The 19,104-nt window shown below is 36.0% G+C and overlaps 1 protein-coding gene across 7 annotated transcripts in view; it reads right to left on the minus strand.

Moving 5' to 3' along the window:
* Positions 1–19,104, minus strand: part of KIAA1328 (KIAA1328 ortholog) — a 338,167-nt gene that overhangs the window by 203,612 nt on the left and 115,451 nt on the right. For all 7 annotated transcript variants that reach the window (XM_032245422.1, XM_032245421.1, XM_032245427.1 and 4 more), the window contains one exon: positions 11,774–11,901. In XM_032245422.1, coding sequence (XP_032101313.1) covers positions 11,774–11,901 — 128 coding nt within the window. The remainder of the gene's footprint in view (positions 1–11,773; positions 11,902–19,104) is intronic.

The raw sequence follows: 19,104 nt of genomic DNA on the forward strand, positions 1-19,104 counted from the left end.
TGACAGATGGCACAGTTTTTGAGCCAGAGTCCATTTGAAATAAATGAACAAAAGAAAAATCCTTCTGTGATGCAGAGAAAGAGAAATGCTTATAGACTTTTGATGGGAGTATAGATAATTAAACCTGTATGGAAAACAATATGGAGATTTCTCAAAGAATTAAAAATAGAACTACAATTTAATCTAGCAATCCCACTACTGTGTACTACCCAAAGGAAAAGAAACCATCATATCAAAAAGATGACATGTACTTGTATATTTACTACAACAATATTCACAATAGCAAAGATACAGAATCAACATAGATGTCTATGTTGAAGGAAAATGTGGTATATATACACAATGGAATACTATTCATCCACAAAAAATAGTAAAATTATGTCTCTTACAGTAACATAAATGGAACTGGAGGCTTTTATCTTCAGTGAAACAACTCAAACAGAAAAATACCACATGTTCTCAGAAATGAGAGCTGGATAATGTGGAATAATAGACACTGGAGACTCAGAAGAGCGGGGCTATGACAGGGTAGCAGATAATAAAAAATTACTCAATTAACATAATGTACATTATTTGGGTGATAGATACGCTAAAAGCCCAGACTTCACACTATATAATATAGCCAAGTAACAAAACTATACTCATACCCCTAAAATTTATACGAATCAAAGCTGCCTTCTGAGATTGAGAAATGAAAACCAATGTCAAATAATCAGATACATGAGCAAACAATCTTGATTCCAAACAAGTGACCGTAAACCTAAATTTTTCAGTATATTTGACCATTGAGCCCAATCATATCTAATTTAAATAACACATAAACTTTAATGTTATTAATATTACATTGTCAGTTTACTTTTCAGGTTTCATTTTGAATCTATATCCTGCTAGTAGATAGTATATGTTTTCAGGTCAATAACCATGTATTAATATCTAGATTACAGTGAAAAATAGATTTTTGAAGATATTAGACATATATGTGTGCGTATATGTATATATATATATATATATATATATATATATATATGTGTGTATGTGCAATTATATATAAAACTGTGTTCCTGGTACCAACTATCAATCAGAAACCACTAACTGTAAAACAATATTAAATATATGTCTATAATGCTGATTTGGTTTTCAACTACTCTGAGACTTGTAATATTTCACTGAGTAATTATTTATTATTCAATTTATCCTATATGAGGATCCAGAATGAGTATAGAGAACAATGCTTTCTCTCATATTGGTAGCATATGGGCTATAAAAACTTGTGTCGTTATCTGAATAAATAAATGGCTATAAAATATGCAATAATGAATGAAATATTAAAAAGCAAAATATTTTTAAAATTCAATAAAACTAATTCATTCTGCAGATTAGTCAACTACCATGACAGCATCTTCAACACAGAATTGATATATTCAAATAACAGACAAAATTTTAGATAACTGAAAATAAAGACATAAATTTCCATAAAACAGATTATCGCCTTGTTGGTATCTTTTCCTGTTTCAGGTTCAATGTGTGTTCCTCTGTATTGTTTAAGTGTGTGCACCAATGGCCCCCAGGCATACTCCCAGAATTTAGTATTTTGTACTCTAGAAGGAAGAGAAGTTCGCTTACTGGGACAGGAAAGGGACAGGAGAGGTTGGCTGCCAGAGAACCCACTGGATGTAGGGGACACACTATCCATGAAAGACCAATGCCACCATTAAACTGATCTTGCTGTTTCTTTTTTTATGTGAGTAACCTCTTCTCCATCTAGTGCTTGATTGCTTAGTGTTTTCCTTGGCTACTCTGACACCAAGAAAAAGTAGGCACAAGGTCAGAACTTCCATTCCCAGTGGCTGGCATTGTGATAATCTTTGATATTTCTGTGGTTAGACCCCTCCCCTGACATGGTAACCATGTACATGATATTCTGCTCATCCTCTGAGTTAAAAGGCAATACTTTTGGCTATTAACTATAGAAGACTAAATTATATAATGTGATCCATTGTTGAAATTCAGGTATTAAAAAATACTGCACCTAAAGAAGACAAAAACTGGTGCTGAGAAAAATCATTGTCTGAAGCTAGGTTTCACAAAAGGTATCCTGAATGTTGGGCTAATGTTGAACTTAATTTCTGTGCATAGTGTGAAGGGTCCAAATGTATTTTTCTCGCATGTGTTCAACTGCCACATCACCATTTGTCGAAAAGATTATTCTTTCTCCCCATTTAACTGCCTTAGCACTTTTGTCAATAATCAATTGACCATAATTGTTAGAGTTTATTATTTGAATTTATAATTTTGTTCCATTGATCTATATATCCATCCTTATGGCAGTACTACATTGTCATGAATACTTCATATATTTTCTTTTGAAACTTTTAGATTCAGGGTACATGTGCAGGTTTGTTATATAGGTAACCTCATGTCACAGGGGTTTGATGTACAGATTATTTCATCACCCAGGTAACAAGCATGGTACTCAGTAGTTATTTTTTTCTTCTTCTCTCCTTCCTCCCACCATTTACCCTTTGATAGGCTTCAGTGTCTTTTGTTCCTCTCTTTGGGTCCATGTGTTCTTGTATTTAGCGCCTACTTACAAGTGAGAACATCTTGGTTTTCTGTTCCTGCATTAGTTTGCTAAGGATAATGGCCTCTGGTTCTATCCATGTTTCTGCAAAGAATGTGATCTCATTCTTTTTTAATGCCTGCACAGCATTCCATGGTGTATATGTACCACATTTTTTTTTTTTTTTTGAGACGGAGTTCTGCTCTTTTTGCTCAGGCTGGACTGCAATGGCACGATCTCACCTCACTGCAACCTCTGCTTCCTGGGTTCAAGTGATTCTCTTGCCTCAGCCTCCCATTTGGCTGGGATTATAGGCATGTACCACTACACTTGGCTAATTTTGTATTTTTAGTAGAAACGAGGTTTCTCCATGTTCATCAGGGTCTTGAAATCCTGACCTCAGATGATCCACCCGCCTCAGCCTCCCAAAGTGCTGGGATTACAGGCGTGAGCCACTGTGCCTGGCCCATATTACATTTCTTTATCCAGTCTTCCATTAATGGGCATTCAGGTTGACTCTATGTCTTTGCTATTGTCAAAAGTGCTGCAATGAACATGTGTGAATGTTTCTTTATGATAGAACAATTTATATTCCATTGGGTATATACCCAGTAATGGGATTGCTGGGTTGTATGGCAGTTCTGTTTTTAGCTCTTTAAGGAATCACCACACTGCTTTCCACAATGGTTGAACTAATTTACATTCCTACCAACAGTAGGAATGTATAAGTGTTTGCTTTTCTCCCAAAATCTTGCCAACATGTTATTTTTTAACTACTTTTAGTAACAGCCATTCTGACTGGTGTGAGACGGTATTTCACTGTGGTTCTGATTTGCATTTCTCTAATGATCAGTAATATTGAGCTTGCTTTCTTATGCTTGTTTTAACAAGGTTGTTTCTTTCTTTTAAGATTTTTAAGTTCCTTATAGATGCTGGATATTAGACCTTTGTCAGATGAATAGTTTGCAAAAATTTTCTCCCATTCTGTAGTTTGTTCACTCTGTTGATAGGTTCTTTTGCAGTGCAGCTCTTTAGTTCACTTAGATCCCATCTGTCAATGTCTGCTTTTGTTGCAATTGCTTTTGGTGTCATTGTCATGAAATATTTGCCAGTTCCTATGTCCAGAACGGTACCGCCTAGTTTATCTCCCAGGTTTTTTATAGTGTGGGGTTTTACATTTAAGTTTTTAATCAATTTTGAGTTAACTTTTGTATATTAGGTAAGAAATGGGTCCAGTTTCAATCTTCTGCATATGGCTAGCCAGTTAAACCAGCACCATTTATTGAACAGGGAGTCTTTTCCTCATTACCTTTTTTTTTCTTTTCCAGCTTTCTTGAAGATCAGATGGTTGCATGTGTAGCCTTCTTATGGATTCTCTATTCTGTTCCACTGGCCTATCTGTCTAGTTTTGTAGAGTACCATGCTGTTTTGGTTACTGAAGCTCTCTAGTATAGTTTGAAGTTGGGTAATGTGATGCCGCCAACTTTGTTCTTTTTGCTTAGGATTGCCTTGGCTATTCAGGCTCTTTTTTGGTTCCGTATGAATTTTAAATTTGATTTTTCTCATTCTGTGAAGGCTGTCATTGGTAGTTTCATAGGAATAGCACTGAATCTGTAAATTGTTTTGGGCACTGTGGCCATTTCAACAATATTGACTTACCATTTGTTTGTGTTCACCTCTGATTTCTTTGAGTGTTGTTTTGAAATTCTCATTGTAGAAATCTTTCACCTCCCTGGCTGTCTGTATTCCTATATATTTTATTCATTTTGTGGTGACTGAATAGAATTGAATACCTGATTTCGCTCTTGACTTGGCTGTTGTTGGTGTATAGGAATGCTAGTGATTTTTATACATTGATTTTTGTATTCGGAAATTTTGCTGGAGTTGTTTATCAACTTAGGAAATTTTTGTGCCAAGATGGTGAAGTTTTTGAGATATAGAATCAAGTCATCTGCAAACAAGGATAGTTTGACTTCCTCTCTTCCTATTTGGATGCCCTTTATTTCTTTCTCCTGCCTGATTGCTCTAGCCAGGACCTCCAATACTATATTGAACAGGAGTGGTGGGAGAGGGTATCCTTGTCTTGTGCCAGTTTTGAAAAATAATGCTTCCAGCTTTTGTTCATTCACTAAGATGTTGGCTGTGGATTCATCATAGATAGGTCTTATTACCTTCAAGTATGTTCCTTCAACACCTAGTTTATTGAGAGAGTTTTTAACATGAAGGATGTTGAATTTTATCAAAAGCCTTTCCTGCACCTATTTAGATGATCATGTAGGTTTTTGTCTTTAGTTCTGTTTATGTGATGAATCACATTTATTGGTTAGCATATGTTGAACCATCTTTGCATCTAAGGAATAAAGCCTACTTGATCATGTTGGATTAGCTTTTTGATGTGCTGCTAGATTTGATTTGTTAGTATTTTGTTGAGGATTTTTGCATCGATATTCATCAAGGATACTGGCCTGCCTGACGTTTTCTTTTTTTTGTTATGTCTCTGCCAGGTTTTGGTATCAGGATAATGCTGGTCTCGTGGAAGGAGTTAGGGAGGAGTCCTTACTTTTCAATTTTTTGGAATTGTTTCAATAGAAATGGTACCAGCCTTTTGTTATATATCTGGTAGAATTGGGCTGTGAATCCAACCAGTCTTAAGATTTTTCTGGTTGGTAGGTTATTATTGATTCAATTTCAGAGATCATTATTGGGATGTTTAGAGATTCAATTTCTTCCTAGTTCAGTCTTGAGAGAGTATATGTGCCCAGAAATTTATCAATTTCTTCTAGATTTTGTAGTTTGTGTGCACAGAGGTGTTCATAATAGTCCCTGATGGTTATCTGCACTTGTATGGAGTCAGTGGTAATATCTCCTTTTTCATTTCTGATTGTGTTCATTGGATCTTCTGTCTTTTATTAGTCTAGGTAGTGGTTTATATAGCTTATTAATTTTTTTCAAAACCTCCTGGCTTCATTTATTTTTAAAATTTTTTTGTGTGTTTCAGTCTCCTTTGGCTAAGCTCTGATTTTGGCTATTTCTTGTCTTCTGCTTGCTTTGGGTAGTTTGCTCTTGCTTCTCTAGTTCTTTTAGTTGTGATGTTAGGTTGTTTGAGATCTTTCTAACTTTTTATGTGGGTGTTTAGTGGCATATTTCCCTCTTAACACTGCCTTAGCTGTGTCCCAGAGATTCTGGTATTTGTATCTTTGTTCTCATTAATTTCAAATAACTTCTTGTTTTCTGCCTTAATTTCATTATTTACTCAAAAGTCATTCACAAGCAGATTGTTTAATTTCTATGTAATTGTATACTTTTGAGAGATTTTCTTAGTCTTGAATTCTATTTTTATTGTACTGTGGTCTAAGAGGGTAGCTGATATACAATTTTGATACTTTTACATTTGCTGCTGATTGTTTTATGTCTGATTATAAGGTCAATTTTAGATCATTGTATGGGGTGCAGATGAGAAGAATATATATTCTGTTGTTTGGAGTGGAGAGTTTTACAGAGGTCTATTAGATCCATTTAGTTCAGTGGTCAGGTCCTGAATATCTTTGTTAATTTTCTGCCTCAATGATCTGTCTAATACTGCCAATGGGCAGTTGAAGTCTCTCACTATTGTGTGGGAGTTTAGAAGGTCTCTAAGAACTTGCTTTATGAATCTGGGTCCCCCTGTGTTGGGTGCATATATATTTAGGGTAATTAGGTTTTCATGTGGAATTAAAACCTTTGTCATTACATAATGGCCTTCTTTGTCTTTTTTTAATCTTTGTCACCTGATGCTAGACAAGATGTTTAAAGTCTTTTCTGTCTGATATTAGAATTGTAACCCTTACCTTTTTCTGTTTTTTTTTTATTTGCTTGGTAGATTTTTCTCCATCTCTTTATTTTGAGCCTGCAGGTGTCACTGCACATGAGATGGGTCTCTTGAAGACAGCATACCATCATGTATTGCTTCTTTATCCAGCTTGCTACTCTGTGCCTTTATTTCAAGCATTTAGCTCATTTGCTTTCAAGGTTAGTATGTGTGGATTCGATCCTGTCATCATGTTGTTAACTGTTTATTATGCTGATTTCTTTGTGTGGTTTCATTACAGTGTCACTGGTCTATGTACTTAAGTGTGTTCTGCAGTTTCTGGCCTCTCCTTTCCATATTTAGTGCTTTTGTAGAAGCTCTTGTAAAGCAGTTCTGGTGGTATCAAATTCCTTAAGCAAATACTGAAGGAATTCTGAAAATGATCTTCTCCTTCACTTATTAAGCTTAGTTTGGTGAGATATAAAATTCTTGGCTGAAATTTCTTTTCTTTTAAGAATGTTGAATATAGGCCTCCCATCTCTTCTGGCTTACAGAGTTTCTGCTGAGAGTTCCACTGTTATTCTGATGGGCCTCCCTTTCTGGGTGTCCTCTCCTATCTCTCTGGCTGCCTTTAATATTTTTTCTTTCATTTTGACCTTAGAGAATCTGATGATTACATGTCTTAAGGATGATATTCTTGTGAAGTATTTTGCAGCAGTTCTCTGCATTTCCTGAATTTGAATCTTGGCCTCTCTAGCTAGGTTGGGAAAGTTCTCATGGATGATATCCTGAAATATGTTTTCCAAGTTGTTTCTCCCCATCTCTTTCAAAGATGCCAATGGGTCAAAGATTTTGTCTCTTTACATAATCCTATATTTCTTGAAGATTTTGTTCATTACTTTTCATTTTTTCTTTATTGTTGTGTGACTGTCTTATTTCTGGGATTCCAAAGGCCTATGATGACAGTGAGTTGCTCCATGTCTGTTCAACTTACCCACTCCACAGGAGTCATGGAGGGCCAGGAACAAGCCCCAGTGTGCAGCAGCCCTATGCAGGGTTCCCAGCTTCCTCCCCTTTCAGCCCAGCATCTGTTTCTTCCTTCCTTCAGCACACTCTCAACACCTTTCTTCTGAAGATCTGCTAGGAGTGTATCAGTTTTCCTGATGTCCCAGTCCCTTGGTAGGAAATGTTCCTACTGGCTGGGTCTAGTTGGCCATCTTGGAGCCCTCTGTATGTATTTTTTTTCTATTTTTGCAAAACAAGTTACCATAAATGTAACAGCTTAAAGTAACCCAAATTCATTAGCTCACAGTTATATAGGTCAAAAGTACAGGCCAACTCAACTAGGTTCTATGTTTAGTTTCTCACAAGACTGAATTTGGGTTGTCAGCTGAGCTGCGATCTAATTTGGAATATCTGAGGAGGAAACTGATTCCAAGCTCATTCAGGTTGTTGTGACAGAATACAGCTCCTTGTGGTTGTAGGACTTAAATCCTCATTTTCTTGCTGTTGGACATGGACTATCCTTATCTTCAAGCCCCTTTCATATTTAAAGCTAGAAATGGTGAGCTGAATCCTTCTCATGTTTCAAATCTCTCTGATTTCATCTTTTGCTCTCAGCTAAAGAAAACTCTGCTATTCTTAATTGATTGGGCCTATCCACATAATCTTTTTAAAAACATAGTCACAAAAGTGAAATCATTTTGCCATGGTAGCACATGCCTTCATACCTGGCTGACTTTTTTTTTGTATTTTTTGTATTTTTAGTAGAAATGGGGTTTCACTGTGTTGACCAGGCTGATCTCGAATTCCTGATTGCTGTTTAATAACACTGTAGAGACAATAGTGAAAACAACCACCAACAGACATTAAGCTTGTACTTAGCAATGATTCATCTTCAGTATAGTACATTTCAGATTCTTGGCCAGTCCATGACCCAGACCTATCATGAAATATGAACAAGTAATCACAGGGCATATAAAGAAGTTTCTCTAACAAGCCTTTTACCAGATCAGAGGAGCTGAAATTCAATATCCATTGCCTATGGCTAAAATGTAATAATTTTACCCATTTTAAAGAAAAAAAAAAAAGAAATCTCAAGAAAATTCTAAAGCTACAGAGTTAATAAAAATAGTGAAATAGGCTTACCTACCAACATTTTCAAACTGGAGTAGGAGAAGATATTCAAAATGCTGCTTAGGCTTTCTCTTAATATAAAGAGTACTGAGGAAATATGACAACTTTTGTAAAATTGTATATGGTATCAAACAAGACCAAAATGGAAGTTATGAGCATCATGGGTGAGGTGACACTAAGTTTAGATTAATAAAAAACAAACAAACAAAAACAAAACAAAAAAAAACATACTCTCCTATAATAAGAAAAGGCTATATTCTAAAATGTACATTACCCAAAACTATGGTTATTAGACCCTCCCATGTTCAAGACTAGGATTGTACTATAGTTAAGTACTATTTATTAAGATAAGATAATGGGGTAATACACACACATCAAATAAATACTACAACCTAAACAGAACAAGTGAAGGACCTCTCTAGAACCCACTATGAAGAACTTATAATGCTGAATAAATTATAAAAGGAATGTAGAATGCATTCATCTTTAAGAAAAAGTGAGAAAGAGGATGGGAAGAAAACAAGGGAAAAAATCACCTTGATAATAAAGAGATTTTCAAGGAAATGGCAGAAGTCAAAAACAAAAATAATGAGCTAGGGCATTCTTCTGGAGAACTGTGAATTTAATAAACTATAAGCAAAACACATCATATGCAATTTACACCAGAGAGCAACTAATACAAAGAAACAGAACAAGTCTCTCAAAGTCAAATAAATGCCACATGAAAAACGATCTGCTGCCATCACCATCATAAAATCTGAAGGTGAAATTTTATAAAATTTGAGAATAAAATTTTATGTTTTATCTGACATTGTGGATTCTTGCAAGGAAAGAAAATAGTTTCACACCATCTCTAGCATATTTGTGCTCTAGAGTTTAAAAATCTGTATGTCACATTAAGAGGCAAGGAGAGTTAGTTATAGAAACAAGAATATCTAAAGCCAATTTTTAACAACTTTAGTTATCTCAAATTTTTCTTGTCTTTCCTTCTTCAACAAACTATAGCACCAGATTGGCTTGGTTCATATCTTGGGTTTGCGAACCTGTTATCTGTATGACCTGGCTGATTGATTCATTCTGCCTCTGGGAGAGGCAGAAAACAGAGATAATAACCTACCTTATTTCACTGAGTTAGGATTAAATGATTTGATATGTATTAACATATAGTATCGACTACATAAATGTTTGTTAAATAAAATTAATGAAAAAAATATTTCTTAAGCTAAGACCTATGTTAGGCTCTGAGTTTATAAAAACCAATGCAACAGGATGCCTCTTTATAAAAAAAGTTGGTAAGGGAGATAGATGAATGTTGTAACAATGATTACAAAATAACAAGAAAGGTACCATTACAGAGATGGGCACAATCTATTTGCAAGTACATAAATAGAAGGTAAGTGGGAGGTGGGAAAAGAATTAGGTCAATGTCATCACTGAAGCATAGAGTCTTTGCAATGATGCCCTTACTGCAAGGAAGCAGACTTGTTGGGCAAAACCTCCAAGAAATCATTAGCTTCAATATAAATCACCAACCCCTGAGAAAGTGTTATTTTTCTCCAATTTCAAAAGTAAATAGAAAAAGGGTATTTTCTACATGTCTTTAGGGCTCCCTGGTGACTATTTCTTCACTATCAGGTCTGTAGCCTTAAGATAAGACTCTATTAATACTGGCAATTGAAAGATTCCTCCACCTCCCCTCCCATATCCTTGCCAAATGGATTGGCCTTCAGTTTTGTGCCTTCTTCACACATCTATGTCATGCAGGAGCAGTAAGTAGAAATGTGAAACCAAAGGTCAGAAATCTGATCTTCACACTACCATATTCTCTAACCCCCTGAAAAGCAATAGGCAAGGGCTACCTTAAAAACTGCCTGATTTGTTTTCAATGTAGCAGGGGAACTTCACATAAACAATCAAAATAGCTGCCACCTTCCTCTGCCTTTTTTTTCTGTTTTCAGAAAACAGAACAAAAGAAAATATGTCAGAACAAAATACAAACAAACCATTTATACTTTGGCTATTTCTTTAAAATTTTGTGACTTCAAAAAGTTTCAGCTATATCACATTCTAGCAAAATATGTATTTATTTAACTTTTCCATATGTACAAACTTTAGGTTCAAAACTGGAAGTCCCTAGCCAAAGCTCTTAACTCATCTGAAACAGTTGTTTCTAAGTTCAATAGCAATGCTGTTCTTTAAAAGGTTTGCAAAAAAATTCTAAAATCTGATCTTTAGGACCTGATTCAAAAAGAGAAGTATAACACTTTAGCACATTATTTATATTTTGGGTGTTTTTCTTTTTTTTTTTTATTTTTTTGAGACAGTCTAGCTCTGTCAACCAGGCTGGAGTGCAGTGGTGCGACCTTGGCTTACTGCCACCTCAGCCTCCAGAGTAGCTGGAATTACAGGCACGTGCCACCATGCCCAGCGAATTTTTGTATTTTTAGTAGAGATGGGGTTTCACCATGTTGGCCAAGATGCTCTCAATCTCCTGACCTGATCTGCCCACCTTGGCCTCCCAAAGTGTTGGGATTACAGGTGAGCCACCGTGCCCAGCCACATTATCTATATTTTGATACTTAACATGAATGACTTTGACCCTATTATAATTTTTCCTACAATGTAATATGTAAGGCTTATTTCTATCCATTTGAAGATTTAAACTCAAGCATATAAGAAGACATAAAGTATCAGTTGCTAGAGGACCAGAAGTGGTTCTTTAGAGCTTATTTTACATCACATCTGGCAGGGTTCTGAACATTTACTTAATTATGTAATATATACCACTTCGTGATATGTGTATAAATGTTTATATAAACACTCTCGTATATGCTTACATGATTAATACATGTATACAAGCATATGCAAAATATCCTAATATTCTCCAATTAAAGTTTTTATAAGTCCCCAAGTAACAAAATAAACATGAATTAAGAAAGGCTTATTCGTGTTTTTCATAAGGACAATGAGTAACAAACAGCCCACCTGATCTTCTTCATTAAGTAACAGAGCAGTGTTTTCTTTATCATTCTGGCTGTGCTTTCATACAACCAGGAGCTTCCCCACAGACCCACAGAGACTGCTTCAAGTAATCATTCCTTATCTCTGGGCCCAGGAACAGGAGGAGAAAGGAAAGGAGGGGGGAAAGACATCAACTCAATCACATGGAGTAGCTACATGTTTTAAAACAATGTTATATAGTGTGAGAAAATTAACATAAAAAGCAAACAGTTCTTCTGACATATTGCTGATCCACTGAAAACAAGAAAGGTAAAAATAAAGATGCTTACCTGCTGTTCCTGCATTCTAGGAGCACCAAGTTCTGAGACAGACATGGTAAGCTTCTCTTGTTGTTCTGATAAATATTTCTGATAGAGGCTTAAAAGTTCTTGGCATTCTCTGTACTGTAGCTGAAGAGGTGAGATTGCAAATTAAGGAAAAAAAAAACTGAAAAATTGATTCAAACTGCATCCATCAGTGCTGCTTTTCATATTCCAATAAACAAAACAGAGCCAGAAATGCAATGATATTGGGTGAGAGAGTCATAAGTATAAAGTCTTCAGATAAAAGTTACATGTGTTCCTCCCCCAAAATCATAAAACAATACTTCACAAAGAGAGTAGCAATGAACATCCCATTTGAAAAGAGATTTATTCCTCGATTCTTTAAATTTGAATAAACAAAAAGAAATGCAAATACATGTAAAGGAACCCCTACCTCACACCATATTAAAAAAAAAAGCTGAAAATACATCAATCTCAATGTAAAAGTCAAAACTTATATAAAACTCTTAGCATAAAATATAAAAGTACATCTTTATAACCTTGGATTAGGTAAAAATACAAGTAACCAAATAAAAACAGACAAATTGGACTTCAAAATGTAAAATGATTGTGCTTCAAAGGACATTATTTAAAAATGGAAAAAAAACACAACCTCCTGAATGAGAGAAAATACTTGGAAACAATATGGTAAAGAATTTGTGTCCAGAATATATAAAGACCTTGTCCAGCTAAACAATAAAAAGACAATTACTCCAATTTAAAAATGGGGAAAGGCTTTGAATAGACATTTCCCAAAACAAACTGTGTAAATAGCCAAGAAGTATAGGGAGAGATACTCAGCACAGCCATTAGGGAAATGCAAATCAGAAACACACTGAGATACCACTTTGCATCCACTAAGATGACCATAACCAAAAAGACTAACAAGTATTCACAAGGATATGGAGAAACTGGAACCCTCCTACACAACTAATGGGAACATAAGACTGTGCTACCACTTTAGGAAATAAGTTAGCTATTTCAAAATGTTAGAGAATTTTTTTACCATATGACCCAGCAATTCTACTCATAGTTATATACTCAAGAGAACTGAAAGTGTATCCTGAAGACTCTTAAATATATAAGCAAAGAAAACTTTTTAAAAAACATATGTCCACACAAAACCTTGTATGTACATATTCAATATGGCATTATTCCTAATAGTAGAAAAGGAAAATAATCTCAGTGTCCACTGATAAATGAATAAACAAAATGTGGAATATTTATAAATGAATATTATTCAGCCCTCAGAAGGAATGAAGTACTGCTGCACGCTGCAACATGGATGAACCTTAAAAACATGCTAAGTAAAAGTAGCCAGACACAAAAGGCCACATAGTCTTTGATTTCATTTGTATAAAATGTTCAGAACAGGCAAATCTATACAGACAGAAATAGATCAGTGGTCGCTAGGGTTAGGGTAGAAGAAATGGAGAGTAACTGCAAACAGGTATGAATTTTGGGGGAAAGGTAATAAACGTGTGCAGGAATTACAAAGTAGTGGTGTTCGCATATTTTGGGAACATACTCAAAACCATTTAATTATATAGTTTAAATGGGTGAATTTTATGTGAATTATATACATTAAAGCTATTTTAAATCAGTGTGGGGTAGAAATAACACTGTTCTGGCAAGAGTACTGCCAATTTGCACAGAAAGTTCCTAACTGTATTAAACATAAAGATACTAGAATTTGATTTTTTTTGTTAAGTTTTCAGTTAAGTCAATATTTCATTAATCAAAACATCACCAGGAAATTTTCTGCCTGCGTACCTCCCTGTATTTTTTATAGTTTGATATAAATAACAGCAATTTAACCTGGGGTACCTTCTCTCACACCTCCTAAAACTCGCCAAGTGTTCAAGATGAAAATACTGAATTGGAAAAGGTCAGCTAACTTTGTAGACCAGGTGCCTGGGAGACAAATAGTTCTACCCAAGAGAGAGTTCTGTTCCTTACTTCTCACTGTACTAATTTCCTCCCCAGGATCTTTTTCCCTTCAGATCATTTTCATATCTCCCCTTAACACTTATGTATGCTGTTGGTATAAGAATTACTATCCAATGGGATTTATTCTGTATAAATACTTTTACTACCGGTCATCATGATTAAGGGCTGAAATATTATTTCTCAAATGTCAAAAATGGTGTCTGGATTCAGTATTCCTTAACATTTTCATAACCTAATCATTGCTTCTGGGCAGATTCTTGCTCTAATAACTTTTGCCAATCATGACTGCATAAATAACCAATTGCTTCATTATTCTCATTATTAACCTTTAACAAAAAAGGAGCCAGAGGTAGATGATAGAAGAGGAGCTAGTTCACAGGGAAAGGACAGGTTACTAAGCTTAGGGAATACATTAATTAGAAGAGCCTGTTGAATTCTTAGCATCTTAAATAACAACAATAGCGTAAATGATGGTCTAAATAGGTTTTCAGAGTCAACCTACATTAGACTAGTCTGGTTTTACATTTCCATAGGAAGCAAGCTCCAAAAGAAGAGAATGATTTGTGGTGGTCCCAGGAGTCTCTGCCGGCTATTATGTATATAAAAAGAAATTTTTATTCTCGCTGTTACCATAGGCAGTAATTTTTATAGTAGGTGAACATATTAGGTCACAGAATATGAATTTTACTCTGGAAAAATCAAGCACAATTATATAGCTTAGGAGTAAAATGTCAGTGTTTGAAACAAATTATAGGCAAATTCATTTAAACACATGCTATGTGGCAGAATATAAAAACAGGTAGGCCTACCTTTATCAATTTTTAATGTCTTTTTTGATATAGCAGATTTCAAAATGCCCTCCCCTTTCCTTCTCCCTAGCACAATGAGACTTCAACTCTCCATCTGGAGAGAAAGAAAGATTTATGTTAGGAAAATGCAGATAAAATGCCCTTCTCAATGATTTTGGGGATACAATGAAAGAGAAGATATATTTAACTTAATCCTGACCAAATGACAGAAAAAAATGAAATAGATGTTAAAAACCAAACTTAAGGGAAAGTGTAGACCAAATTATGACATGAATTTAAAATGCTGTAGTCTGCCTAACCACTGTTTAAGAAGTGGAAGAAACAGCTGTCACTGCAACCTCTTCAAAGAAATAAGTCTTTATTAGATAACACAAATAAATATAAATTAGTATTAAGCGAGATTACATCAAAACCTAAGCATCAAATTAATTAGCTGAAATGGCTGTGGAAAATAATCATTTTGTAAAGCTTAAAATCTTAACACTAAAATTCATTAGATAAGTAAAAGTAAAGAGCAGAATGAATAAGGGGATGAGTAAAAGAATAAAAATTGTATGAGAGAAAAATCATAGGTGGAGAGCGGAAGGGCCAGAGATAGGATATACTACTAGGGAGCTGCCAAAGTAATGAAACATCATTTAGGCTGAAATAATTCCCCTCGCCTAGCAGAGTCCAATGCCACCACTCCACCGCACCCTTGTCTCTGACATCTGGGTTGCTTAGACTGGTACTTAAATAATCTTGATCTAATACAGAACTTAATGTAGAGAGGCCTCTGTGAAAAGACAAAAAAGGTGAATCATTAAATTTAAAAAAAAGATTCTCCTTTTCTGGAGCCAAGACTCCTTAGAAAAATGGCTGAACCCCATTTTGGGGTAGAGAAAACTTGAAACACTTGTGCTGTAAAATGCAAGAAAGTGTTAAAAGACAAATAGACGGGGGCTTGTCACAACAATAGAAGATAGCAGCCAGGTGCAGTGGCTCACGACTGTAATCCCAACACTGTGAGAGGCCGAGGCAGGAGGATCATGAAGTCAACAGACGGAGGCCATCCTGGCCTATATGGTGAAACCCCATCTCTACTAAAAATACAAAAATTAGCTGGGCGTGGTGGTGTGTGCCTGTAGTCCCAGATACTTGGGAGGCTGAGGCAGGAGAATCGCTTGAACCTAGGAAGAGGAGGCTGCAGTGATCAGAGATTGCACCAGTGCACTCCAGCCTGGCAACAGAGTAAGACTCCATCTCAAAAAATAAAAATAAAAAATTAGCAGAGCATGGTGGCAGGCACCTGTAATCCTAGCTACTCGGTAGGCTGAGGCAGGAGAACCACTTGAACCTGGGAGGCGGAGGTTGCAGTGAGTCGAAGTTGCACCATTGCACTCTAGCCTGGGTGACAAGAAACTCTGTCTCCAAAAAAAAAAAAAAAAGACTAGGAGATAGCCTGAAGGGGGATGCCTACTAACCACATTTGGGAAATTTTGAGCACTGAAATATCACTAATTAATAGAATATTGAATAAATAAAAATCCACCATTTCATGGTAACGCTTCAAAAGGAGAAGAAAGGATGGATAAAGTGAAGTCAGGCCTGTGATCCCAGCACTTTGGTAGCTCGAGACAGGCGGATCACCTGAAGTAAGGAGTTCGAGACCAACCTGCCCAACATGGCGAAACCCCATCTTTACTACAAATAAAAAAAATTAGACGGGTATGGTGGTGGACGCTTGCAATCCCAGTTACTTGGGAGGGTGAGGCAGGGGAATTGCTTGAACCCGGGAAATGGAGGTTTCAGTGAGCTGAGATCGAGCCACTGCACTGCAGCCTGGGCAATAAGAGCAAAACTCCATCTCAAAAAAAAAAAAAAAAAAAAAAAAAAAAGTCCTTCTTTACAGAAGAAAACAAGCTAATTACTTAGAAGAATGGTCAAATTTTAAATCACCATTTTAGGACCCCCAATGTAATAACGAATTCAGGCAAGGATCATCAATGGATACTAAAACCATCAGGTAAAAGGTTAGTGAATTAGATATTCCTAAGGTGTGACAATTAATTACAGCAAAGAAGAAAATGTACCTTTCAATGGTACAATCTGGTGGTCAATATTCAAATTAATTTAGGACCACTAATAAGCAGAAAAACAAATTCTGTCCAATTGCATGAAGTAGGCATTATCACTTACGTTTTAATCTGAATCTAATCAAATTTGTAAACCTAACTTCCACTTCACAGAATTTAGAAGGAATAAGGGACAAATTAAATGATACCATAAGAAACAATCAGACAAATCTAGTATATGGGAGATTTTGCAAAGCACTTGGCCTGAACTCTTCAAAAGGTCAATGCCTTAGGGGAAAAGGTTTGGGGGGTAGGAGGCCTATTTTAGATTAAAAGACCAAAAACCCAACCAAATGCAACCCACGAAGCATAACTGAATCCTTGTTCAGGGAGAAAAATAGAAAAGACATTCTTGGAACAACTAGAAAAATTAGAATATGGACTCAATAACAGTTAATACTACGGAATTACTACTCATTTCATCAAGTATCATCTGGTTTATAAAGTAAAATGTTCTAATTCTTATGAGACAAGTCTGAGGTAGTTAGGAGTTATATGTGACACTTGCCACTTCACTTAGCTGTGTATTAGATCAAGATTACTAAGTACCTGTCTAAGCATCCCAAGTATCAGAGACAAGTGGTATTTTCTGTGATACTGAGAAAAATAAGCAAATCTTTTTTTTTTTTAATGGAGACTTGTACCCAGGCTGGAGTGCAGTGGCATGATCTCAGCTCACTGCAACCTCTACCTCCCAGGTTCAAGCAATTCTCCTGCCTTAGCCTCCCGAGTAGCTGGGACTACCGGCATGCACCACCATGCCCACCTAATTTTTTGTATTTTTAGTAGAGATGGGGTTTCACTGTGTTAGCCAGATGGTCTCAATCTCCTGACCTTGTGATCTGCCTGCCTCAGCCTCCTAAAGTGCTGGGATTACAGGTATGAGCCAGCATGCCCAGCCAGCAGATAAATTTTTATAAAACTTTATATCTGTAAGTAAATTTATAATTTATATAAATTTCTATTATATATGTATATATTTCTATATATAGAGCTATATACATATATATATATATATATATAGTTGTTGGCACTGGCTATATCTGCTTTGCCCCCTCTCGTGTGTATTTTTATATGAATATAATTATATTTTATATATAATTACATATGTCTATAGCTTTAGAACAGTTATTTATATAGCATATATATTACATATTATAAATATATTCACATATAAATATATAAGTATACATATAAATATTTACATTATATAAATACACATGAGAGGTGACAAAGCATATATAGCCAATGTCAACAACTGAAATCTAGGTAGAAGGTACACAGTGTTTCAATGCCATTGTAGGGAGCCAGAACATCACATCCCCTATGTAGTCATCAGCAGCAGGGCTGCTGTGAACTTTAGTTGAACTTCAGGGAAGTGAAACCACAGGAGGATGTGTATGTCTTGGAGAGAACAGATGGACCTAGAGAGATAACCAGCTTTCACTGACCTTGGTGCAGGATAGTTTCTCAGCTGAAGTATATTAACTAAAGTATGAGAATAATAACCACAGGCTGTTCTAAGTGACTGCACCCTCCCTCTGCTATGTGCCTTTATGAACTTATAAAATAAAGCACAATGAGATAGCCTGGGGCCAGAGAGAGTGACATCCTCATCTCCTGGACCACCTGGCCCAGCTTTCTGTGTCTCTGTGTCTGTGTCTTTATCCCCTGCCATTCCCTCTTAGGTCCTTGAACCCTTGTGCAGTGCGGTATGTGGCAAATGCCATATTGTCAACTATCTATATACTTGGAAGTTTTCATAATAAACCATTGCAGGAAAAGTCTTTTTTTTGATTTTGGTTTTTGTTGTTTGCATTTTTTTAATTTTTGTCTTTCTACTATTACTTCATCTCTTCTTGTCTTCCTACTTCTACCACAAGTTACCATGTGAGAAGCTGAAACTTGAGCATCAGGTCAGTCTCCTAAGAGTTCTCTATAATCATGTGTCCTTGGTCAGTAAGTCAGGTGACAAACTGTTACTATGATCTGATGATATACTAACCAGAACCTGTCCCTGGAGCCAGGAAGAGGCACATACAAGACAGCAAAAATGCCATGCAAAAAAGGCCTGCCAAGCTTTCTTCCAGTCACTTACCAAGTGTCTTCTGAATACAATGTAACAGGCATATCTTATGCCTTTGTACAATGTACAAAGGCAGTACTGTGGAGTCAGTAAAAGCACAGACTTAGGTGTCAGTCCAACATTCTTGGCTCAAATCTTAACTCTGGTACTTAGTAATGCTGTAACTTAGGGCAAGTAACTTCTCTGACATCTTCATCTAGGATGTACCAGGTAGGCAGGGTGTGCAGTACCCCTGGCTGACAAATCACCAGGCTCAAAGGCACGAAAAAAGTGATCAATATGTACATTAAGGGAACTACAAGAAGCATGGCATGGATGGTTAACTGGTCCTGAGTGGGA

The sequence above is a fragment of the Sapajus apella genome, unplaced genomic scaffold (genome assembly GCF_009761245.1).
Source record: "Sapajus apella isolate SASKATOON/1434 unplaced genomic scaffold, GSC_monkey_1.0 scaffold57, whole genome shotgun sequence".
Lineage (NCBI taxonomy): Eukaryota > Metazoa > Chordata > Mammalia > Primates > Cebidae > Sapajus > Sapajus apella.